The sequence below is a fragment of the Podarcis pityusensis genome, assembly GCF_964106645.2.
Source record: "Podarcis pityusensis genome assembly, chromosome: 3".
Taxonomy (NCBI): domain Eukaryota; kingdom Metazoa; phylum Chordata; class Lepidosauria; order Squamata; family Lacertidae; genus Podarcis; species Podarcis pityusensis.
The window spans coordinates 80,610,572-80,635,953 of NC_138026.1; the positions used below are offsets into that span (position 1 = coordinate 80,610,572).

The 25,382-nt window shown below is 41.2% G+C and overlaps 2 protein-coding genes across 5 annotated transcripts in view; one reads left to right on the forward strand and one right to left on the reverse strand.

The window, feature by feature from the left end:
* Window positions 1–245: 245 nt before the first annotated feature.
* TFB2M (transcription factor B2, mitochondrial) lies at window positions 246–10,725 on the reverse strand. Its single transcript, XM_080997782.1, has 8 exons — window positions 10,321–10,725; window positions 8,273–8,361; window positions 7,632–7,785; window positions 6,951–7,099; window positions 4,086–4,175; window positions 3,447–3,509; window positions 2,034–2,185; window positions 246–1,140 (listed from the first exon to the last, which is right to left on the reverse strand). The coding sequence occupies exons 1-8, from the start codon at window positions 10,655–10,657 to the stop codon at window positions 951–953; spliced, it is 1,224 nt and encodes a 407-aa protein (XP_080853908.1). The 5' UTR covers window positions 10,658–10,725; the 3' UTR covers window positions 246–950.
* Window positions 10,726–10,817: 92 nt separating this feature from the next.
* CNST (consortin, connexin sorting protein) overlaps window positions 10,818–25,382 on the forward strand; it is a 41,553-nt gene continuing 26,988 nt past the window's right edge. For 2 of the 4 annotated variants that reach the window (XM_080997709.1, XM_080997712.1), the window contains exons 1-3: window positions 10,818–10,983; window positions 13,607–13,701; window positions 24,398–24,806. In XM_080997709.1, the coding sequence (XP_080853835.1) occupies window positions 24,452–24,806 (355 nt within the window). In that variant the 5' untranslated portion in view covers window positions 10,818–10,983; window positions 13,607–13,701; window positions 24,398–24,451. Of the gene's footprint in view, window positions 10,984–11,020; window positions 11,135–11,428; window positions 11,629–13,606; window positions 13,702–24,397; window positions 24,807–25,382 lie in introns of those variants that run through there. The other 2 variants (XM_080997710.1, XM_080997711.1) reach the window with 2 other exon arrangements.

Genomic DNA, 25,382 nt, shown 5'->3' on the forward strand with positions numbered 1-25,382 from the left:
TGTACAAGTTCCCTTCCTCTTCCTCTGCCCCAGTCCTCTAGAGCAGATTTGGGGAGAATGAAGTGGAAAAAAGGAAGAGCGAGCAAGGGGAAAGTTTTGGTGTACACATGGAAATTTCTGCACTATCAGAATTACTTAATTTGATTCTGGCAATTATATTTGAGAAATTTTCATACAGCTCTTCAACAGCAGTGTACAAGGGCCTGGGTAGACAGGACGAAACAGTTGCAAAAGAAATCAGTCTCTTGGCTAGAAATAGTGTTTTATTGCATTTTTAATGAAAATATTTACATTTTTATAAATTAGAAAAAGGTTTGTGATGAGACAAACCTCTTTTAGTTTACATAGTAGTTAACATCCTGGTCAGAAAACAGGATAACTGAAGTGCATTCACTATATACTATTTACATAAGTTTATACAATATATATAAAGGCAGAGCAATTTTTGCAAACATTTTTCCATGTGGGGGCCAGTTCTAGAGTAACTCGAGTATTTGAGCACAAGTCTTTAAACCAGAAATGAACATTTTCTTGCTTCTTTTGGCAAATTTTTGGTTTACAGTACCTGTTGTTGTTTTTTAAATGTGCAAGTCTATGCATTTCAAGCTTTATATTTATTTTTGAGGCAAACTGCAATGTATGCCATGTTTGCCTTATATTCCAAAAGTAGCTCTGCTGTAATACAAAGGAATAAAAACAGGACTGAAAACAGTTCACTATGTTTTGAACAACAAAGGATTTTGCCTTGCACCTTAGAAAATGCAGTGACATGAAATTTCCCATGGAGGACCAATTGGGCATGTGTAAGATGTTGAATTTTCATGTGGTATCACCTTCATAATTTATCACCTGATAATTTATCAACTAAATTATCCTCACTGATAAAGAGGGTTCAAGCCACTATCATTTGCACCATAACAAGCTCCTTTTCAAAATAAACCAGTTTCAGATTAAAAATTGATGCCCCTGCTATCCTCCAAAGAATCTTCATCATAGAGCCAGCTTTGGTCAAATTCATTAGCTTGTTCCATAATCTCAAAAAGGCTTTTGTACTGCTCTGGATATAGACTACCCGTTGTAATGTTTTCTGGTATCTCCAACTGTCTCAACAATTCCTTCCCACCTTGGGAACTCCATAAACTGAAACAGAAGAAAGGAGGGGAGAGGGAATCGGTCACAATGGGATAGTTGAAGATAATGCCGCTCAGTACCTTATTAAAACAAAGCCAAACTTTAACATGGATCTCATCAGATTTCATTCCTTAAAACATCATTATTTTCCATTAACGGTTAGATTGTGAATATAACTCCAATGGCTAAACTAATTGTGCAACACAGGGTCTCTTGTCACCATCATGAAACCCCAAAACACAAACGCTGATTTCAGTGTTTAAGTTAATGCATCACAGCATGTTTCCAGGATGCTTTTGAGGATACATGTATACAAATGAAGACTGTCTAAAACATAAAATGGCCAATATTGAAACCTCTGGCGGTGGTTGGAACTTAAGTTTATCAAGCACCAACCTCCCTTTTCTTATTGCTGCAATGAAAGAAATTCCAGAAGCAGCTTTTGGTATGCCACTGTGCCTCCTGTTCAGAGAAAACATTCCTACCTTAAGCATGCCTAAAATAGATCTTTGTTCAGGATCCAAAGAACCAAGCAACTAGTTCTACATTCCCAAAGGGCTTTGGCCTTGTGTTTTCCATGCCAAATAACCAACCATGTTTAAATAAATGCAGCTTTTAAACATAGTATTTGATATGGCAATGGGATGGAGGGCCTCTGCTGTTTTAAAAAATTCAAAAGTCAAACTGGCTCAGTAACCACTTGGCTGCCAGCCACTGTGCTCAGGTATCCAGCCACAAAGCCAACTAGTCTTCCCAAACGTTAGTCACACATCTAAAGATGTGCAGCGTTTTGAAACTTAAGCAAATTCTATATAATATTGTTCAGGTTTACGCCAAGTGCCATATCTGACTAAATTCTTTTCCACGCTGGATGTCAGCTAAAGAAATAGACTTTTACTTACTTTAATTTATCTATTAGTTTAGTCTTGCTTTTAGCAAGGCATTGCTTCACCATCACAACAAATATTCTTGAATTACTAGTTGTCAAGCTGTCTGTAAACAAATTCTTCCGCGGCGTCAACCGTATTAAGCATAGGTGGTCATTCTGCAGCAGCTGCATATAACACAAAAAATTAAAAACATATTAATATAAGAATTTAATTCATGTGTCTTTTACCTGATATGTCTTCCAGAAAGGGCAAACCAACACTGCAAGTGTATCATAGGTTAGTGTGTGGGGAACGCCTCATACAACAGGGGTCTCAGTTGCTCATTCCCTCCCCTGATGAATTATGGTAATTCTTAGTCCATGTTTTATGGGGATCTGCCCATATAAACAGTGAAATTGATGGAAATGTTTATCCGATGGAAATGCCCAACCCTCTGATCTTGTTGCTGGCCATCCAGCTACTATTACAGTTACAATCGGTATTCTTTGCTCTTTCTCTCTCTTTGGATTTTTAAATGCTTTATTACTCATTTTCCGTATATATACAACATGTAGTTATCTTCATTTCAGTCAGTCCAATAAGGATATCTATGTTCACAAAGAAAATTACATATAATTTCAACTATGTGTTTTCTACACAAACGTAAGACCTCCCATTTTCTCCACGTTTCCCTTTGTAATAAACATATTACTTTAATTTGTCATTATTATTTTTAAAAATTCGCTTTTCTATTTTGATATCATTTTCCTTTATATATATTATTTACAGAAATCATTCAAAGGCAACTACCATGCTTATATTACAACTATTTTTCAAGTAGTTCTTGAAATTATCCCATTCTAGAATGAACTCCTGTCTGGGTTTGTCTCCGATTCTTTCAGAAAGAGAGGCTAATTCCGCATATTCTGTAAGTTTGAGTAACCATTCATCTCTAGTAGGAAGTTTGTCATCTCTCTCTCTCTCTCTCTCTCTCTCTCTGTGTGTGTGTGTGTGTGTGTGTAAGCTTTACTCACTGTTCCACTGGGCTGCTACCAAGCAAAATCAAACCTTCACTGAGGTCCAATAAATGCTAGTTTGTTCACTAGTCAGGATTTTGCATAATGTGCACCAATTTTGTTTGGATCACCATATTAACAACCCCCAACCCCATTCAATGACAATGACGTGGCAATTATTGCAAAAGTATAGCAACAAAGATGTTTTGCAACCTGGATTTTCAATGAGTGCTGCTGACGCTAGCCCTACCAATATAGATTTGGCTTACGCGAAAAGCATTTTGGAGACAGACAGACGATTACTAAGTGCACAGCTGAATGAGCATGTGTCTCTCTCACTAAAACAGCAATCTGGACAATAGTTCAATGAATTTGAGAATGTCTGCATTCACACAGCATTTCCTTAAGCATTCAATTATATTTAGCTTACCACACTCTTTGGTATAGAAAGTCCACCATTTTTTGAATTCGTCAGAAATGAAGGCCAAGGCTCCTAGAAGGAAGGGAACAGTAATGCAACTTAGTATGAATATTCAATAAGGACTTGCCACAGGGCACTGGTGGTCCACAGGCCAGGTTCCCTCAACTTTCAGCAGTACCTATTCAGGGCAGCTCAAGGCTCCCCATCAGTGAAGCATGTGGTGTTCAGATCATACATGAGCACCACATGCAGCTCTTTGGCTTCTGATTAAGAATGTAAGCATTTGTACAGCAATAAGTGCTAAGGAAATGACAAAATAACTGCTTGAGAAATTATGACAAAGATCTGGGAGAATGGGATCTAAAGTGCCATGGGTAATCTTCCTTTTACACACAAGGTATTTAAATATTTGCTTCCTGTTGCATGCCTGCAAAACAAAAAGCTGCTCCACAAGATCAAGGGACCCTTCTGAGTGGCATCCCTTGAAGGCATATCCTCACCTGTGGGCAGGTGGAAGCGCTTCCTGCTTACAAGCAGGTGGGTGGGAGTAGTTTCCAGCCAAGTGAATCCTGAAATATCACCTTACCATTAAGAGCCCTAAGAGCAGTATTATTGCATTACTATTCATTGCATGTATTAAACACTCACCATACGCAGAAGCTGAATATCACAGGCTGTTTGCCATAGTACACTTAGTGCTTGATAGATTCTTGTTTCCCCAGGCTTCGCAACAAGAGTCTGGCAAGGAAAAAAAACAGCATTTATATTTATGTAAAATTTCTGACTTTATCATGAACAATGGAAGAAAGACTTGATTAAAGCAGGAAGTTCCAAGTAGCATCTGAAAGTTGACTCAAGGTACAAGTCTCGCTTGTCCAAGGCTATATTAGAAGGACTGTTATGCCACAACAGAACTACAGTACTATTTTTAGTCATGAGTCAAAATACGAAACTGTGCTAACTCAGTATCTGTACTACTGTTCCCGTTCTTCCAAAGCAGTTGCTATAGTTCTGAAGATCCAAAATGTATATATAAAGTACAATTATTATATCATCTAATATTCTATTTCCGACCTTCAAGGGGGAGTGTCCGTCCTTATACAACAAAAAAAGCAATATCCACTAACTCATTTTCTGGTTCTTAGAAGATATTTTAAAATGTCATCAAGAACAGAAATCAATGCAGAATCCAGCATCTTAATGTACCTCAGATCGTGTACCAAGTTGTCAACCCCAATTCCATTACATAAGATACCCACAAGGTAATGGTAAAGAATAGAGTTCCTGCTCTTTCTAATTCAGTTCATATTTGAAATGTTGATGATTCAAAGCAAAACCAGTTCATTCACGTTAGAAGGGATTAAGAAGAAGACTGGTTTATGACAATCCTGGGGTTTATATGACAACAACGAATACAGTTCTGGGTAGTCTATAACAACTCTGCAGTACTGTATAAAAGTAGCAGGTTTGCAGGTTTGGCTAAAACAGAGTACAAAAAATGTACAGTGGTACCTCGGATTAAGTATTTAATTCGTTCTGGAGGTCTGTTCTTAACCTGAAACTGTTCTTAACCTGAGGTACCACTTTAGCTAATGGGGCCTCCCGCTGCGCTGCCAGAGCACGATTTCTGTTCTCATCCTGAAGCAAAGTTCTTAACCCAAGGTACTATTTCTGGGTTAGCAGAGTCTGTAACCTGAAGCATATGTAACCTGAAGCGTATGTAACCCGAGGTACCACTGTACCTCTGTGCCTCAAGCTGGGCTGGGAGAGAACCCTGGGGTACAGTTCACTGCTATACCCTTCTTGCAGGATGGAAAGCTATGGGGAGCCCCGTAATGTAGTCCACCATTAATACTGCAAGTCAGAGGTAGGGCTGGGGCTCTTTTGGATTCCTCTTGGGGTGGAGCAAAGTTCAATTTATTTAAACTGCCCCCTCAGACCTCTCCCCAAGCCAAATCACGCCACTGCATTCAGAAGCCCCATGTTTTACTGATTTTGAACTTTCAAATGTTCAAAAAAACAAAACAAAACAAAACAAAACCACAACCTATCTCAGTAAGTTTTGCACATGAAGTAAGACCCAAGTTAGAGCACAAACACTCATTTTTTATTTTTAAAAAATTCACACACAAACCCCAGTCACCAGTTTTACATGCACACCAGGACTATACCAACATTTTCTTGCAGAGCTCCACCTTAATGTAATATTAGCTGAGCAGATGAGTAAACCATTCCTTCGGATGAGAGATGCCATGGATTAGTAAAAATTATTCCAGAGTTTTATGGCAAACAACACTTCCCATGCCTTACTGCAACTGATAGGCAGTAGTGAAAAGCAAATAGTAAAATAAAAAAGTTCTTAGTAACAGGAAAGTGGTATATGTGACCATAAGTGCAAAAAGTACTATATGCAGATGAAATCATTTACATATAAAACGGATCATTCTGGATTAACCCTATTGAAGAGGCAGGACTTGATTAGATTAAGTTTTTCAGTAATTCTTGTTTGTAATCAACAGTTGGGTTTTCCAGTTCCTTACCCCACACCACTACACTGAGTGCTTGTTGATCATTACTGTCATCTCCCAATACTTGCCAGAGCTTAATTATATTCTGTGAAATTAGTCCAGAGAACCTTAACTTAATACAAGGGCTTTGTTCCTCTGAATATTTGTCAAGTACATTTCCCCCCAACTGGGATAAAATTTTCCTAACAGGCACAGAACCTCTGTTGAGAAATTGTCCAGATATTTGGCCTACTGAAAGAGGAAGCCAAATCTTTTAGGACTGCAACCTATATTTTTCCTACTTGCACCAAAACCAAGGTTATGTTTCATTATAAATTTTAAAAATCTGCACTTATCTATTCATTGACTGTGCAACACATAATTACTACCCTACTTGCTGCCAATACGAGAGTTATTAAAACTTTTTTTTTTGTTCATGGAACTGACAAGTACAGAAAAGTTCTTTGCTTAAAAATTAAAATAATTAATACAAGTGTTGGTGTTGACCTTTAAAGCCCTAAACGGCCTCGGCCCAGTATACCTGAAGGAGCGTCTCCACCCCCATCATTCTGCCCGGACGCTGAGGTCCAGCGCCGAGGGCCTTCTGGCGGTTCCCTCACTGCGAGAAGCAAAGCTACAGGGAACCAGGCAGAGGGCCTTCTCGGTAGTGGCGCCCACCCTGTGGAACGCCCTCCCATCAGATGTCAAAGCGATAAATAACTACCTGACATTTAGAAGGCATCTTAAGGCAGCCCTGTTCAGGGAAGCTTTTAATCTGTGATATTTACTGTATTTTTTGTTTCTATGGAAGCCGCCCAGAGTGGCTGGGGAAACCCAGCCAGATGGGCGGGGTACAAATAATAAATTATTATTATTATTATTATTATTATTATTATTATCATCATCTATACGCTGCATTAAAATAACTTTTACAAAGTATATTTGATTATTTTAACACAACCACATAGCAGCTGGCGTATTATCAAGCTATCTTAAACATAAATACCTTGTATTCTTTTTCACTGACAAAGAGGTTCAGTTCTGTTCTTCCGTATTTATATATAGAACTGCGTTCATATAAGGCATAGAGAAGCTTCCAAATCAGGTTCCTTTCCTTTCTTTGTGGCACAATTCCAATCACTTTTAGAGGAACATCTGTACAGAAAATTGACCAAAATGAATGAAAAAAATGTATATGTTCACCGCTACTAAATAAAATAACCACCAAATAAATAAATAGACAATAGCAGAATCATTACAAAAATAACTCCCACTTCATTAATGCCTTGAATATTGCTACCCTTTATATCAGACCTCTTAAATCCTCTAGTGAGGCTCTGACATTCAAATATTAGATTGGATACCCACAAGATACAGGGCTCTCTCCAAGGTGGCACCACAGTCATTTTTATATTTATACACAACCTTTGGATCATAATAGTTCCCAAAGCAGTTACGGAACACTCCCTTGGGAAGCAGTGGCTTTAGGCAAGCCATGAAAACTTTCCTCTTTCTAAAAAGCTTTGGAAAAACGTGTTTAACAGGTGGAATTTTACAATGTATTTAACTGCTGTTGTTTCATCTGAAGATATCTGCCTCAAGCACACCAAATGGAAAAAGCCAAATAGAAACAATTAAATATTGATCTGCTAATTATCTACAGTTGATATGCACCAATTTTAAGTACCTGCTGTCCAAGGAACTGTTAAGATGCCCAAGTTCTCAAAAAGTCTTTCAGAATACATAAAAGGTGGCTTCAAGGATCCAATACCCATAGGGTCCAATCTGAAAAAGTCACAATGCACCACTTCTAGCTGGCCATCTGCTTTTTCCTTCAGAGACTAAACAGAAACAAATCATTAGAAGGTGAAATTAACATCTGAATTTGTTTTAACTGAGTCAGCCTAATAACGCATCTATCCAAATACTGTATTGTCTACTCAGAGAGCAGCCTCTCTCCAACGTCTCATGCAGTGATTTTTCCAGAGCTGCTGCTCAAGACCTTGTAACAGGAGATGCTGGGATTTATCCTGTGCCTTTATCTTGTTTTTAAATAAAATAAAATAAAATAAAATCTTGTTTTTTTAAAAAAAATACCATAAATTGAGTAATAGAGACATATTTGTAACCAAAAGAAAAGAAAAAAAGAAAAAGAACAATCAACAACTAACCTGTCAGGAAAACAATATACTTTGAGATAAATTAAATCTCTCATTTTTGTCCTTTTACAGATTTTTGTGAAAGGTCCAGGTTCTAAAGCTAAACCATCAATCATCTCCTTATCTTTTTGTTTAGCCACAAATTTCAGTCCCCCATGTACAAACCTACCTCTAAGTCAGGAACAAATGACTTATTACTCTCCAGAGCTATCACATGGGCACCAGCATTGAGTAATGTTCGGGTTAAGACTCCAGGACCTAAAAAAAAATTCCAGGGTTAAAAATGGCATTAAACACAGTTTTAGTTTAAAAGAATGACCAAGAAGAACCCAAACGCCCTGTAAGTTAGGAAGAGAAAAATATAAATATGAATGTAAACATGCAAAACTTCTCAAGGGACTACACTGGATTCTATCCCTTGCAACATATTATAGTAAAGGGACCCCTGACCTTTAGGTCCAGTTGTGACCGACTCTGGGGTTGCGGCACTCATCTCGCTTTATTGGCCGAGGGAGCCAGCGTACAGCTTCCGGGTCATATGGCCAGCATGACTAAGCCGCTTCTGGCGAACCAGAGCAGCGCACGGAAACGCCGTTTACCTTCCCGCCAGAGCGGTACCTATTTATCTGCTTGCCAACCTAGCAGTTCGAAAGCACGTCAAAGTGCAACATATTATATACAAGCATAAAGAAGAAATAAAAATTGAAGGAAATGTGAATTTTAAAAAAACTATTGAAAGGACAACTTTTCAATAGTATAACCTTCAGCTGAAGGAGGAAAACAATGGCCAACTTGATATACTTTGGGGTTTCTGCCAGCATATTTCTCTCGACAGCCAGCAGTCACCAACAACAAATTTTATAAAAGAAACTGTGGGACATTTATATTAAAAATGAAATACCTCAGGTGATATCAGACGAAGGCCCACTTAGACTAGTATCCTGTTCTCACAGTGTCCAACCAGAAGCCACAAAGGAGGACATGAGCGCAACATACTCTCCCTTGTACTCTCCAGATGCTGGCATTCAGTGGCATACTGCCTCAAATTCTGAAGGCAGTGAACAGCCATCACTAGTAGCATTTTGCATGAAACTGTCTAACCCCCTTATAAGGTTGTCAAAGTTAGTGGCCATTACTACATCTTGGGCTAGCAGATTCCATATTTAAACTATGTACAGTGTTAAGAAGTAGATGTCTGCTTGGAATCTTACAACATTCAGCTACATTAGATGACCCCAGCTTCTAGTATTATGAGTGGGGGAAATGTCTCTGTACTCACTTTCTCCATATCATGCATAATTTTATTTGCTTTTACTATGTCTCACCATACTTGCCTTTTTTTCAAAACTAAGAAGTCCCATATGTTGCAATATGCATTCAATCATGATTTTGAAAGCTCTCTCTCACAGATCTTAGTTAATTCAATTAGAGAAGCCTAATTAATTGGCATCTGAAATTTCAAGAAATGCCTTGCACTGCATTAAACAGAGTTTTGAAGTTCACCTTGTAAGCTTAACACTGTATGTAGGATCTGTGGAAGATTTTGTTCATTAGTTTTACTGTTCCATTTGCCAGGAGAGCAAACAGGGGTGAGTTTCACAAGAGAAAAAGGGGAAGGAACAATTGGGCCTTAGATGCTAATGGGAGCTTCCTTAGTACTGTCTAATCCAATAGCCTAACAATCAAGGTACAGAATCACAAGACACATAAACATTTGGTTAAACACTAGGCTCCGAAAGTAATTGAGATACTGCTGGCAAACTCTCTGGAACACTGCCTATATATTGGGCATGGCCCGTCACACACAGGCAGAATGTACGCTTTGCATGCAGAAGATGCCATGTTCATTTCCAGGCATCTCCAGGGAGAGACCCTGGTCTGAAACTGCAGGCAACCACTGCCAACTAGTGTTGTTGACTCGGTATAATACTTTTCTCCTAGGTTCCTACTTTGAAAACACCCTGTTTCTTTATTCTAAAAGAATTATTTGCAGGTGGCGCAATCGGTCCGTGCATCTGGCTGTTAACCAGAAGGTTGGTGGTTCGCGCCCAACCAGGGATGGTGGCGGGCAGGATTCCTGCATTACAAGACTAGCCTAGGTGGCCCTTGGGGTCCCTTCCAACTCTTAGCAATAAGATCCTGGGGCACCGCTGGTGCAGCGAGTGATGCAGAAGTCGGAGTAACAGGGAAAGGGGACCAAGCGCCTCTAACCCTCACCTGGCTCGCATTCCAGCACCACCGTCTCCGGCCCCTCGGAGCGCCTCCCGCTTTGCAGACTGGAGGCCACGGCACGCGCGAGGTCGGGGCAGGCGATGAACCTTCGCAGGGGCGGCGGGGCCCGCGCCTTCTCCGCCACCAAGCGGGTCGTTTCGGCCTCCTCGGGGATCCGCAGAGGAGGGAAGCGGGGCTTTGCCGGCCCGCGGCGCTGCTCGCTCTGACCCGCCGGGCCTCGTGAAGAGAGCCGCTTCCCAGGCGACAGGCTCAGAGCCGTCAGCAGCAACGGGCGCCCCGGCAGGCCCGACGGGGCCAAGGCCGCCACCGCCGAACGCAGCATCCCGCACGTGGGTGACCTTGCGGGGTACGAGGCCGACCAGCATGCGCGGCACCCGGACGACTTTAGCGGCCGGGCTCGGGCTCCCAGTTCCGTTTCCGGCACCGCTGTTGCTGGGGCGACGATCTAGTCTGCCTCTTCTCTGTGGTCAGGCTCCCTTCTAGGCGTTGCAGAGCTCCGTGGTGCTCACCTTCTCGCCGTCGCCGCCGGGCTGAGTCTCCGGAGTCCGCAGCCGGGTCACAGGTAGCTTCGTTCGATGTCCATTCGGAGCCCAGCTGTGCCGGCGCGAGGGGATGGGCGGAAGCCTCGCGAGGCGGCCGCGACCTCAGGTGAGGGGAGAAGGAAGCCGAAGCTGCCATAGCGGCCGCTGGCGGGTCCTCTTTCCTCCCGCCTCCCTTAGGGGAGCCTCCGCGGGGTTACGTGTTTTGCTGCCTCCTGAAATGGAAACCCGGTTTTAAGGGCGAGAAGAGGGGCGAGCAAGTAATGGAGGGACGGTGTGCGTGGGGCACCTGGGATTTGGGGGGGGGGGGCGCTGCTAATTAGGCTGGAATGACTCGGAGCGGGGACGGCGGGAAAGACCCACCGCAGGTCTGCCCTGCGTGGGGAGAGAGTATCAGGCTCATCCTTGGGTCTGTGGGGCGCTTGTCTTGCTCCCCACCCCATGAACGGCCACAGCTGGCCAGTCGCTGTGCTTGTTTCTTCGTTACCACGTCACTCTCTTGTGGATTCAATATCCTTGTTTTGAATTACGTGTGGGTTTTGCCTGCCAGCTGCTAAGTCTCTTCCGAACAGCGCCGTGCACGCTGTGCTCTCCCTTGCTTCGCCACGCTTCGCTCTCATCCTTCCTCTAAGGGAGCTCAGGGTGGGCAAGCTTTGGAGTTGTTGCCGGTTTTTAAGCCTACCGAGATCACTACGTTTGTGATCTGGTTCTTGCAAGGTTGCCTGGTAAACTTGAGAGCGGAGCGAGAATACTGGTTGGTATACAGCTTTGGTCCATTTGGCCTAGTGACCTGACTCTGGAAAGCGCAGAGATCTAGTCGAAATGAACGTATTTGTGAAATGTACACACAAGCACAATCGTGTGTTTGTGTCTGAATGCAATTTTGCATGCTTTTCCCTAAATTGGGATGTTGCTGTGTAAGTAATGTTTGGGGGGGAAGTGATCCGCATGAGGAATAAGAACAGAGTGTTGTAATAATTACTTTCCCCTTGTTTTAAAGATCTATTCATAACCATCTGCCTTCGGTTGGGCTTTGGATCTGTTGATATTCCCCTATTTATCAGATGAATGTAAGGGATTTAAATAAAACTAGATAGGCCAGTGAGCTGCCGTGGTGACTAAGTGTTTACAATACTCAAGTAGTACATTCCTAAACATAGTCTACATTCCTGATCATTGTGTCCCTTCATGGTTGCCTGTGAGCTGCCCAGATCACTGTGTTTTATTACTCTAGCATCAGACTGACTAATGTTGCTGTAGGCTAATGGGCCAAAGGGTTTGGTTTTTTTAGAAGAGGCTTTAAATTCGGATCAAAAAAGGAAAAAAATTCGTTCCAAGGCTGGGAATGAAATATGAGAAGATGCATAGATGGCATCTGGAACTAAGTATACCCTCTTATAGAATCAATTTTTGGTGTTCTCAGTTGAGGATTTTCTTAAGAGCTATGGAGTTTGATAGTTGGACTGATACTTCATATAAATGGAAGATGGCTGATCGTTTGTTTCCTTTTTATGTGCTTTTTTCTCTTGAATGGAAAGTTTTGTTTTGATCTTTATTGCACAAAATGTACTCATTATATATCATTTTAAATAAGATCTCTTTGCAACAGGATATTGATATTGAAAGTTGTGCCAACCAGTTGTTCAACTGCATGAGTATAGTAGTCATACTTGATTTTGCGTTATGCAGGAGGTCTAGTCAGATTCGTATTTAATATCAATTGTCTGATTCATATTAGCAGCCTTCTAAATGCTGGCTAAATATTTGCTTTTCTGCCTCTCTCTTTCCTCCAAATAGTTGATTTATTCCTGTATTCATACAGTTGGCATAGTTTCCAAAAGAACTATCCCTTTTTTCCTTTGCCTGCTTGAAGTAGTAGTAGGCTGGGATCCAAAGAATGCTGGCAGCTGATTTTCCATGCCCAATTAAGTTTTCGGACTTGTGTTTCTTAAAGAAAAGCATACTCTGCCATCATTGTCACACAGCAACCCCCTTTCGAAACTGGGGAAACTTTTAAATCTGTTTATGATGTGGCATGTATATTCTGATTCAAATTCAAAGTTCTCAAGTAAAAAAAGAAAAAAAGCTATATTATCTCTTTTCCTTTCTTAAACTGAGATAGACAAGTAATGCATATATTCCAAATAAGATCAGTCTAACTGTACTAATAAATGTTTAATTTGTAACATGCCTTGAGGAAATTGGTTTTAGATTAACTCTGTCCTATCTAGCAAGACAGCCTATCCTCTTGACTTGAATAAATTTCAAGCCTTACCATTTCTATAAAGGCCTATGCTCTGCACATTCTGATCATGACTCACAAAAACGTATTAAAATAAACCCCAACAGGGCTGTTGCAGTTAGTCAATGGAAGTTTTTTGGCTTTCTGTCAGTAATTGTGATGATTGAGTTTGTTTCTGTACAGCACTTGTTATATATACAGTACTGTTTTTAGAAATGAATGCAAATTCTTTGTAAATGGACTGTTGTTCAGAGCCCATCTCTTCGATATCTAAAGGTCAGAAGATTCACCCAGATGTACCAAAAGGATGAATTGTCTCCCTCCATGTTAAGGAATAAAAACTAATTAGTGTTGTATTCTGCAAGTTCTGCTTTTCATTTGGTTGGTTTTCAAGGCTGTCCCTTCTAGGTAGCACCCAAGTGTACTAGCATTTCTTATAAGATATATTTTAATTTACACTATTTCCTCCCTCTTTTTTCTCTCTTGGCAGAATGAACAGATACCAGACAGCTCTGTATTAACTCTTTGTTGCCTAAAAGCATCTCCTTTCCCTTGCAATACCTTTGAGAACCATTTTGAAAAATGGTAAGTACTGTTCTCTGGTTTAGAAAGAACAAGACTCAAGGCAATGGTAAACATGCTTAGTATATTTTAAATATTAAAATCAGTTGAACGTTTTTTCTTTTTTTAAAAAAAATCATAATTGCACATATGAAATTAGAGAGGTTAATAGTAATTTCTATGAAGTTTATTCTGCTTTGTTGATTGGCAAAGGCACAGCACTTTATATCGACTTTTGCCAACAGCTAAAACTGTAGGAAGTAATTCAGGGGGAAAATCATTTTGGTACTTAAGATTTATCTTATGTAAGTAAGAATTCTTCAATTAATCTATTATGTTTATACATATACAAAATATTAGTAATTGTAAAGTATGGAAGTTGTTAGAACTATAAGCCCTGGAAACCCTTTAACTAGGGAGCTGCTGGTACTTAGGTTCAAACATTCCTCCATGTCACCTCTTTCTTCAGGACTGGGGCTTGGCACTAGTCCTAAACATGCATTAGGGGACCACGTTCTTATTTTTATTTTATCATATATTTGCATGGTGCTGCTGCTGTTGACCCCTTAGGTCACGTCATGGGCCACCTGTTGAATATCAGTGCTCTAAAGCATGGACCTGCTGGGTTTCCAGCACTTCCACCAGTAGTTTTGCCACTCAGTTGGTCATTCCTTTCCCTAATCCTCTGTACATTCTCCCTTCTTGCCGATAGACTTTAGCCATGCAGTGAAGCACTCATGGTGTAAAACTCATCAGTTCCATTCCTTGTCTTGTTTCCAGCTTCTCCAAGGGCCTCTTAGATCTCCCTCTCTTTCTTTCTCTGCTTTAGCAGCTGTGCATGCTACGCCCTGCCCTGCCTATTGAGGCTGCATTCCTGGAACTGACCTCAACTTGACTTCTCAAGTAAAAATCCCTAAGTAAAGCATATTGGTATGTCTTTCTTACTTGGGATGATCTACCCAGGAAAGTAGCATATGTCCTGATTTTGCAGGGAGGGCACTGTTCTACCAACGTGACAGGAAGTGAAAGATATAAAATGTTTGTCACTGGAAAACTGTGCTACAATTATTCATTCAAAACATTGGCATGTGTTACACTGTGTATTTGTGGTGTTATGATACCTCATGGAGAGAATTTGTAACAGTGATAATCAAAATATCTGACATTGATTATGTCTAGGCCATGTGACTTTAGTTGCAAACCTTCCACCTGCTGTTGTTTGTTTACATATCCTTTTATCCAAGGAGCCTAATTTATATGCTAGCCCCATCCTGCACCTTAGTTTATAACAGGGGTAGGCAACCTAAGGCCCATGGGCCAGATGCGGTCCAATCGCCTTCTCAATAAGGCCCGTGGACGGTTTGGGAATCAGTGTGTTTTTACAATGGGTAGAATGTGTCCTTTTATTTAAAATGCATCTCTGGGTTATTTGTGGGGCATAGGAATTCGTTCATTCCCCCCCCCCAAAAAAAGTCCGGCCCACCACATTGTCTGAGGGACAGTGGACCGGCCCATGGCTGAAAAATGTTGCTGACCCCCGGTTTATAACAACCCTGTGAGATTGCTTGAGTTAGAGATTAACCCAAGGTCACACACATTGAGCTTCATGGCTAAGTTGGAATTTGAACGTGGGTATCCCCAACCCAGGGACGCGGGTGGCTCTGTGGGTTAAACCACAGAGCCTAGGACTTGCTGATCAGAAGGTCGGCGGTTCGAATCCCCGCAACGGGGTGAGCTCCCGTTGCTCGGTCCCTGCTCCTGCCAACCTAGCAGTTTGAAAGCACGTCAAAGTGCAAGTAGATAATTAGGTACCACTCTGGCGTGAAGGTAAACGGTGTTTCCGTGCGCTGCTCTGGTTCGCCAGAAGTGGCTTAGTCATTCTGGCCACATGACCCGGAAGCTGTCTGTGGACAAATGCCGGCTCCCTCGGCCAATAAAGCGAGATGAGCACCGCAACCCGAGTCGGTCACGACTGGACCTCATGGTCAGGGGTCCCTTTACCTTTACCTATCCCCAGCCCTAGCTTGGCACTTAACTACCATACCATGCTGGTGGTGAAAATTGTCATTTGTTATCACCTGTGGAACATGGGACTTAATATTTGTGTGCATAGGAAGGCCTAAAGTCTGATCCTAAAGGCAGATCCTTAATTTTCTGAAAATCGGTATCAAGAAGTTCTGTCATATAACATTTAATCTACAAAATGGTTCATCCCATCCCTGTATAGTAGTAGTAAATCTGTGCTTTTTGAAGTATGATGAAAATATAGACTTGGGTCCTAATTGTTCTTTCTGTGACTGGTAGGACTCCTCCCACTTAAAGGAGACTTTGCATGTAGTGGAGGGTCTCCCTGGCAGAAAAGAGGCGGCCATTTTTGGCTGTTTTTACTTCAAACTGGAAAATACTTTCAAGAGGGAAGGAGAAATGAGCACAGGAAGTCCCCCATTCTGTTGGTGAGAGTGTTTTGGGAGCAGAACTTTGATCACATCAGTGGAACGGAGTCCAAGATCTAAGCCATGGTATTTTAGAACCTTTGAAGGATGAGAAACATCCCACCCTTCTGAGATTCAGGTCTGTTGACATACATCAGATTCCTCTGTAATAGTGTGCTCAATAAGAATTTGTATATGTGTTCAGAAAAACAGATGGGCACTCTTTAGAAATGAAAATAAATACTTACCCAGAAGGAAGGTCAGTATTTGCTGTTGCAAGCAAACTTTGTTTTCTGAAACCATATGTCATGGCTTTTAAGAATGGTTAAATTAAAATCTAAACAAAACAGTAGGGAATCATTAATGGTTTCAATTGTGTATCAGTAGAATTTTAAATTATTTTTTTAAAATTGAAACTTAGATAAAATATATGATCCCCAGACAATAAAGGCAAAACTCTAGTCCCTGTAAGTGTAAAATTTTAATACTGAAAGAAAAGAAAATGGTATCTTTGAAGAAGATTGATTTTGGTATGCAGGTTCATGAACTATCAGAGCACCTTATCAAACAAAATGAAAAAATAAATCATTTTCCACTATATATGGAGCAAGTTTATATCCCAGTGCAAATATCATTGGTCATATAATTTAATAATAGGCTTGCTACTTCTTATATCATATATCATATGTACATTGTCCTTTACATTTAAAGTTGAAGGAGCAAAAAAGGCAGCAGCTGCTCTTCCACAGCCTTCTCCTTCATCCCTCATCTGCTTCACAGCCATTCTTTGTTACGAAGATGCTTAGTTCAGCTGGCACTTTGCATATGCCCTAAAACACCTTTAGCTTCACAGGTGACTGTGAAATGAGCAAGACTGAGAAAGCAAATCTGGTTGTACATGGGCTATCCTCATTTATAGTTGATAAGTCTTTGGACTGGGATGAGCAAGAACTGCAAATGTATGCTGAAGCTTATCTATGCATCTGATCGCTGTGCTACTTGCTGATACAAGTCTCCACCTTATTTTGGACATTAATTAGCCCACATAAAACAGAAGTCTCCTTCCAACTGGCACAGCCCTACAGGTGACTTTAATTGGTGTAAATTATTGAGTTATGTTTCTCGGCCTCTTTGTTTTGCATGTGGGACAGCCTTGTCACACAAGTTGAAATGTGGTATGGGCTTGGAACTATGTGTTGTGATTGACACACGACATTCACCTTTGCCAAATCATACTGCTGTGGGAAGCATGTATTGTCCTACCACATGTTGTTGGCATAACACCTTTTATCTAAGCATCCTGTCTTTATCTCAGTCCAATCTTCCATCTCAGAAACAAAATTCTTTATTTCATTTAAAGATTACATTATTAAGTCTTTCTTTGTCCTCTCGTCACTTAAGCTGTTCCACATTTTGCTCTTTCCTTGCCTCTCTTCTATGTTTGCTATGTTCTTCGGGTTAGTCAGATCACACAGTGCAGGCCTCAAGAACAACAAATGAAAGTACCTTTGTTCCATCCCCCCAGATCATCACCAGTATTCTCGATGGCAGAAAGTTTGCCTTTCAGTAACTGTAGACTTGTGCCTCTAGTTGCTCTGACAACTTTCGTTTATGTCTATGATTCCAAACCCTTGGATCATGCTGAAATTCTGGAAACCTGCTCTGTTTCTCCCTCTCCCTCTCCTAACATGTAATTATTAGTATTTTGCTCCTTCCATTTCTGTGCCAATTTCTTAAATCTAACTATCTTTCAGCTCTCACATGGCCCAAGCCTGTGCCTTTTGCAATCAGGCATTCCCCAGGTGTGTCTAATGCCACTTCCTGTTTCCTGCAGCAGTAAGACTTCTCCACCCTATTTCTGTCTCTCTTTGTGAGAAGCAGTGCTAGCAGACAAAGGGTAACCGTGGGCTGGGGTCCCTCAATATCAAAGGACGTCGCATGCGCAGACACCTCACACCTTCTGGAGAAGCTGGTGCCTCTGTCGTCAGTAATTACTGAATTTGGGCAATTCAAGCTGCATTTCACTCTTTAAAACCAGGTTTTCTATCACGTGTTTCCCCATCTCTACCCCATGGTCCCACACAGGGGTTACATTATGCTGCCACTCTTGGTTAAATGATTGGGAGCAGACCATAGTATGACAATGCTCCTTCTTCATGAATTCTAATGTTCTTCCCTTGTTCGTTGTATAGCATTGTGTCTGCATCAGCGATAATATCTACATAAATGATCTGCAGAAGTTACACTTCTACAAGTTTCATGCAGTGTCTGTACTGCGTTCATTAAGCACCACACCTTACTTTGGAACTCCTAACTGACATTAGGCAGGTGCCACTGTTGTATTCTTTAGATGCTTGCTGAAAATATTTGTGTTTTGGCCGGCATGTTCAGACACATGATTAGTTGAATTCATTTATTTATGTGTTTATAAGTTGTATTTTGATTTTTTAAAAAAGTTTTGAATGGAGTATAACATAAAAATAAAATGTTTCACTGTGTTTGATTGTTTTTAGATGTTTTTATTACTAAACGACTAAACAACAACAAAATTACAAATATATTTGCTGCCTTTGGGAGGAAGGGTAGGATGTAAATTTGATAGATAGATAGATAAGGATTGTTTGAAGATCATATTATTTTCATAGATAAACAACTTACACGTTGCAGAGTTAGTATAAAATGTATTGCTGCATATTTTCTACATTTTGAAGGGACCTCAGAATTTGTATGTTCAGTTCAAGCTCAGGAGAAGGGGAAGTGAAGGAATAAGGAGCTTACTTCCCAAAGAGCTTTCAGAGCAGTATTTTTACTCTCAGCACATTATTTTGTGGAGAGAAAACATCCAGCTGACATAAACAGTCAAGAGGTTAGATTAAGGAGATTTTCTGATAGTGAGCATACTCACTAATGAGATTGTACATAACACAATCATCTCATGATGAGAGAAACTACTAATGAGGCCGCATTGTGGGGCAGTTGCACTGAGTGGCAATTATCTCTGTTGGAAAGTTGGGCTGGAAAAAGATTTTGCATCCTAAATACTTCTTCCTCTGTCTCTCCCCCGCAACCCTAATCAAAAACATCTGGAGTAATTCCCATTGAATGTCCCTGTCTTTATGATGATGATCTTGGTTTATTGATTGTTGAGAATTATTCTTAATTTACGAAGGTGGCATTGTGTGTTTTTAAATTATTATTATTATTATTATTATTAAACCAGTGCAAATGTTGTATGCTTCATTTATGTAGTGCACTTCATTTTGTAGTGCACATGTTGTGCAATTTAGTATAAATGAGACATTATGGGTTACTTGTATTTCAGATTATTAGCCAGAATAATCTGAGAATTTCCTCCTGAATCTCTTAACCAGAAGTATTGGGCTAAGCAAATGATTTGTTAGTAGCCTGTTGATGATATATGGATTAACTTATGTATATTTTTACCTTAATTTTGTTATGTGTAAAATAGGGACAGCACTTGATTTTTGTGGTCTTTAATATGAAGCAACAGGTGTCAAATGTTAGTCAAGCTTCAGCAATTTTGCCATGCAGCTGAGAGACCAAGAGCCAGATGTTTATTTCACTCCCCATATACTCTCTTGTGGTTCCTTAGCCTAATCTGGGTTCAGAATGCAAAATTTCCTTAAATCCTTTGTGCACTTTAATCCATAATCAAGCTATTCCCGTTCGTATAAAAGTGTTGAAAAGAGAGAAGGAGTTAAAGTATTTGTTTTAGTGAAACACCCTTAATTGCAGGCCTCCTCAGAATACAATATCATTATTTTTCTTCCATCATATGAATAGCCAGTAATGAAAAACCAATCCTGCCTCTTACAGAGCATTATAATGACTGATATTGTGGAGTTTAATTCTTCAGGGTGCAATGAAGAACTGCTCGGTATAATTAGGCTAAAACAGAAAAAGGTTCATGCCACATTGCAACCAATTGAAATATCACAAAGTAATGAGATTGTCTTCAGATTAGATGTGAAGGGGAGGAACTGAGAGGGTACTGGTGGGTGAGATTTTTTTAAAGCCCAGTCTGCAAATCTGCAGCCATTTTAATATGGAATAGAGGTGCTCTGCAGACTGAATTAGGCTGGATCATTCCCGATGCAAAAAAAAGTCTTGGGTCGCAGCTACTTATTTTATTTATTTTATTATTAGATTTATATGGCCACACAACAACACATGTTACCTGGGCGGTTTTACAAATAATTAAATTAATATTTTAAAACCTACTAAATGCAGGGTGGAAATCTTTCTGGTACAGTACGAGTTACACATTAAAATGCAACTGATACAGTGAGATGTTTGTTTAAAATTGTTTAAAACCTCTGTGTGAATCAAAATCCCTTCACCTGGCACCAGGGTCAGCCCTTTCATAAGCCACATTGAGCCATGTTCCGTAGGTGGTGAACATGCCCTCTCATATATCGCCTGCAGGACCACCTACCACAATGGTTGTGGCACACTGGCCAGCAGTCAGGTGGGCTGGCCGCTGCTATTACTATTTTACTCCCCTGCCTCCCATTTCTCACATAATGTCTGTGCCACCACTATCTGCCATAAGATTTAAAGGTAGTGAAAACATGTAAGTGACCTAAAGCAAAACACAGTATGCCCATACCACAACCCCTCTGCTGGGCACAACAGTGAAGAGGTGACAAGTTCTTAGGTGCTGGTGCTGAAAATAAGACATGTCAGACCAATCTGATTTCTGTTTTTCATGAAATCACAAACTTGGTGAATCAGGGAAATGCTGTGGGCATAGTGTATCTTGATTTCAGTAAGGCTTTTGACAAAGTACCCTATGATATTATCGCAAGGAAGCTGGTAAAATGGGGGTTGAACGAGGTAACTGTTAGGTGGATTTGTAGTTGGTTGACTGACTGAACCCAAAAAGTACTCATTAGTGGTTTCTCATCATCCTGGAAAAAGTGACAAGTGGGGTGCCACAGGGTTCTGTCCTGGGCCCGTTATTGTTCAACGTCTTTATAAATGATGTCGATGAAGGATTGAGGGGATGCTCATCAAATTTGCAGGTGACACCAAACTGGGAGGGATAGCTAATGCCGTAGAAGATAGAATCAGAATTCAAAATGACCTTAACAGATTGGAGAACTGGGCGCAAGCTAACAAAATGAATTTCAGTAGGGATAATCGTAAGGTTCTGTACTTAGGCAGGAAGAACCAGATGCACAAATATAGGATGGGGGACACCTGGCTTACAAGCAGTACATGTGAAAAGGATCCAGGGGTCTTGGTGGACCGCAAGCTTAACATGAGTCAACAGTGTGATGCAGCAGCAAAAAAAGCTAATGGTATTCCAGGCTACATCAACAGAAGTATAGTGTCCAGATCAAGGGAAGTAATAGGGATGCGGGTGGCGCTGTGGGTAAAACCTCAGCGCCTAGGACTTGCCGATCGTATGGTCGGCGGTTCACATCCCCGCGGCGGGGTGAGCTCCCGTCTTTCAGTCCCAGCTCCTGCCCACCTAGCAGTTCGAAAGCACTCTTAAGTGCAAGTAGATAAATAGGTACCGCTTTATAGCAGGAAGGTAAACGGCGTTTCCGTGTGCTGCGCTGGTGCTGGCTCGCCAGAGCAGCTTCGTCATGCTGGCCGCGTGACCCCGAAGTGTCTCCGGACAGCGCTGGCCCACGGCCTCTTAAGCGAGATGGGCGCGCAACCCCAGAGTCGGTCACGACTGGCCCGTATGGGCAGGGGTACCTTTACCTTTACCTTTTATTCTGCCTTAGTCAGACCACACTTGGAATACTATGTCCAGTTCTGGGCACCACAATTTAAGAAGGATGTTAACAAGCTGGAACATCTGCAGGGGAGGACAACCAAGATGATCAAAGGTCTTGAAACTAAGCCTTATGAGGAGCGCTTGAAGGAGCTGGGTATGTTTAGCATGGAATAGAGGAGACTGCAAGGAGATAGGCTAGCCATCTTCAAATATCTTAAGAGCTGTCACATGGAAGAGGGAGCATGCTTGTTTTCTCCTGCTTTGGAGGGTAGAACTCAAACCAATGGCTTCAAGTTGCAAAAAAGGAGATTCCGACTAAACATTTGAAAAAACTTTCTGATAGTAAGAGCTGTTCAGGAGTGTAACAGACTCCCACAAGAGGTGGTGGACTCTCCTTCCTTGGAGGTTTTTAAGCAGAGGTTGGATGGCCATCTGTCATGGATACTTTAGCTGAGATTCCTACATTGCAGGGGGCTGGACTAGATGACTCTTGGGTCCTTTCCAACTCTATGATTCTATATTAATGTTGCACCAGCTGCTTTAGTGAGCATGTTTGCTAGTATTTGCTCATGCTCAATCATCCTTGCTAATAAGCACAAGAAATTTACCAAACAACACCCAGGTAGAATAGCTTGAGCAAGTTCGCTTAGTAAGCTGCTAGTGGTTCAGCAGGAAATATTAGTCTCCCTTAGCTAACTGGAAAGCTTTGCTGGAACACTACAAATATACTAGAGGAAGTAAATAGGAAGAGGGAGATGAGTTAGATTCAGTAAATCTAAAGGTAAACTAGATAAAAGATACAAACTGGATACTATCAGCTTCAGTTTAGAAATCAGAATATAGGTTTTTAAGTAGTGTAAAATGTGAAACAATTTAACTGAATTAAAAACTACTGCTTAGATCCAGACTAAGCTCCCATTGGCAGGAGTGTCCCATATCTGCTCATATAGCTCCCTGCATGCTGGAGTAATGTGTTTTACAGCACTGCACTGGTTACAAGCAGTTTGTCCCATTCTGCTGTCTTGTTTCCTGAACTAACAAGCCTTGGGTGGATGGGTGAGTCAGCAAATAAATAAATAAATAAATAAATAAAGTTTTCTCGTTTATAGGTTATATCCCACATTGATCATATTCAGAAAAGACCCACCAGTATCTATTGCTTTTGGTAGGTTTGCTCTGAATATGACTTGGTTAAATATCACCCATTTGTATGTGAAGTGGCTGTTCAAAGATCACAGATGTTCATTTGTTTAAGTACAGTCTTGCCTGATTTCCTCTTTGTTAGGCAGTCATTTACCGTAAGTATTTCTGCTTCATTTTCCTCCATTGTAAAAAAAAAAAGGGTGTGAAAGCCAATGCCTGCTTATGATAGCAGTTGTGATGTTTAAGGTTTGCAAAGTGTATCACAAATGTGTAATTCATTTAATTTCTAAATGTTAGGGCTGGTAGGACAATTTTCTTAATTATATGGAGGCCCCTTTCTTTAGCTAGTCATTTTGTTGTTAAATAGCAGATTTTCAATTAGTGGGTGGATATGGCTAATCTAAGTAATTTGTAGTTTTAACAAATATACATCTGCATTTTTCTGAGTGTTGAGCTTTTATTTGAATTTACGACTCCACAAAGTACGGTGCTGGTATTTTACCACTGAATGCTACCGTTCTTGGATTAAATTGCCAGAATGATATGTACAGCAGAGGCGGATTTAGGGGAGCTCGACTGGTTCAGTTGTACTGGGCGTGGAGATTTAGAGACATCACAACTATGATATAGAATGACAGGCGAGAGGTGGGGGCACGGAATATTCTCGTCGCACAGGGCACCACTGAAATAGGAAACTGTAAAGTATGCCAATGCACACAGTTTAGTTTACTCTCATAGAATTATAGAGTTGGAAGGGGTCCTGAGGGTCATCTAGTCCAATCCCTTGAACCTCTTTGACTAGCCTTGTGGAAAAACAGAATCCACAAAAGTTAAAGGCCTGCAAAAAACATTGGTTGCCTCTGGAGGAGAGCCAGCACCTCGTTTCCGTGGGCAACTGTCCTGTGCTGATGCCTGCCATGTTCCCCCTTTAATTGCCCCACAGCCTGGCACTCTGAGCAGCACAAGACAACCCCTTTTTATTTTCCACAGTGTGCCATACAGTGTCACTCTGGGGCATTGTTGGGAATCAAAATGGTGTCAGTCCCCTCAGCTGCCTGGCTCTGCTGCCAGGTCAGCCCTTCAGGGCCCACTGACAGAGGAGGGAGCCCATCAGATATCACCCTTGCTGAGATCTCTGTGCTGCTTCCAGAGGCATGTCTGAGGAGTACCAGAGGAATGACAGAGCTCTCGTCAGTCCTTTGCCAAGCTGTTCTCATTGCCTGGGTGGAATTCCATGCACTCGCTTACACGCGGTTCCTGATCACCTATCCTATGGTAACCAGGCTAGTGCTTAAATACAAGGCTGGACTATATAATCTAATATAGCTAGGTAGTCAAAACATGACTTGGATTTTGATTATTATAAATCTCAATGCCTTTTTTTCCTTTCTAGAGCTGAAGATCATTTGTGCTAAGTGGATATAAAGTTCACTCTAGGAACGCTCTAATGGATGACAGGGAATCTCCTACAAATGACCTGCAGTTAAGTTTACAAGGCTCACTTCGTACCGACACACTTGTGGAAAAGATCAAAGCTTGCTTAGCTTCTTCACCAGATGAAAATGAAAATCAGCTTAATGGAAGCAAGCACGATACTCTGAAAAGCAGTGACGACACAATGGGAAAGGTTGAGCAGGACAGCATTAATAATAATGAGGACAGTGGAGACTACACGTCCTCCTGCCAAGAAGATGAAAGCAATAAGCCATCTAGAAGCTTCACTGCAGATGAAATGCTCATTTTAGAAAAAGGTGAATCTGAAAAAAGGAGTTCAAGGAAAACAAAAAGTTCCAGCAGGAAAGGTACAATAACTTCCACAATATACATTTTATTACTCATAGTACAGGCCTTTAACCTGTACTAACCTGTACTTTAACCTATAACGTGACTTGGGGGTATCTCCTGCTATGGTTACTGTTCTCAAAAAGTGTGGTCTTTCTATATCTTCTCTACAAGGCCACTACCTTCCCAGCCAACTCTGCAATCCTGACAGGTGAAGCATGCACCTAGAATGCATTCACCTAGAAGGCAAATGTTAACAAGCCATTTTCTTACAAGAGAAAATAGTGTTGTTTGAAGAGTAAAAGGTAAAGGGACCCCTGACCATTAGGTCCAGTCGCAGACGACTCTGGGGTTGCAGCACTCATCTTGCTTTATTGGCCAAGGGAGCCGGCATACAGCTTCCGGGTCATGTGGCCAGCATGACTAAGCCGCTTTTGGTGAACCAGAGCAGCGCACAGAAACGCTGTTTACTTTCCCGCCGGAGTGGTACCTATTTATCTACTTGCACTTTGTGCTTTAGAACTGCTAGGTTGGCAGGAGCAGGGACTGAGCAATGGGAGCTCACCCCATCGCGGGGATTTGAACTGCCGACCTTC

Excerpts from the sequence above, each read along its gene's own strand:
- TFB2M (XM_080997782.1), bottom strand. The coding sequence starts at position 10,657 with ATGCTGCGTTCGGCGGTGGCGGCCTTGGCCCCGTCGGGCCTGCCGGGG. Across the intron at positions 4,176-6,950 it reads TCAGTGAAAAAGAATACAAG|ACTCTTGTTGCGAAGCCTGG; the intron begins GTATTTATGTTT and ends TTTCCTTGCCAG. Across the intron at positions 1,141-2,033 it reads AAACTAATAGATAAATTAAA|TTTATGGAGTTCCCAAGGTG; the intron begins GTAAGTAAAAGT and ends CTTCTGTTTCAG.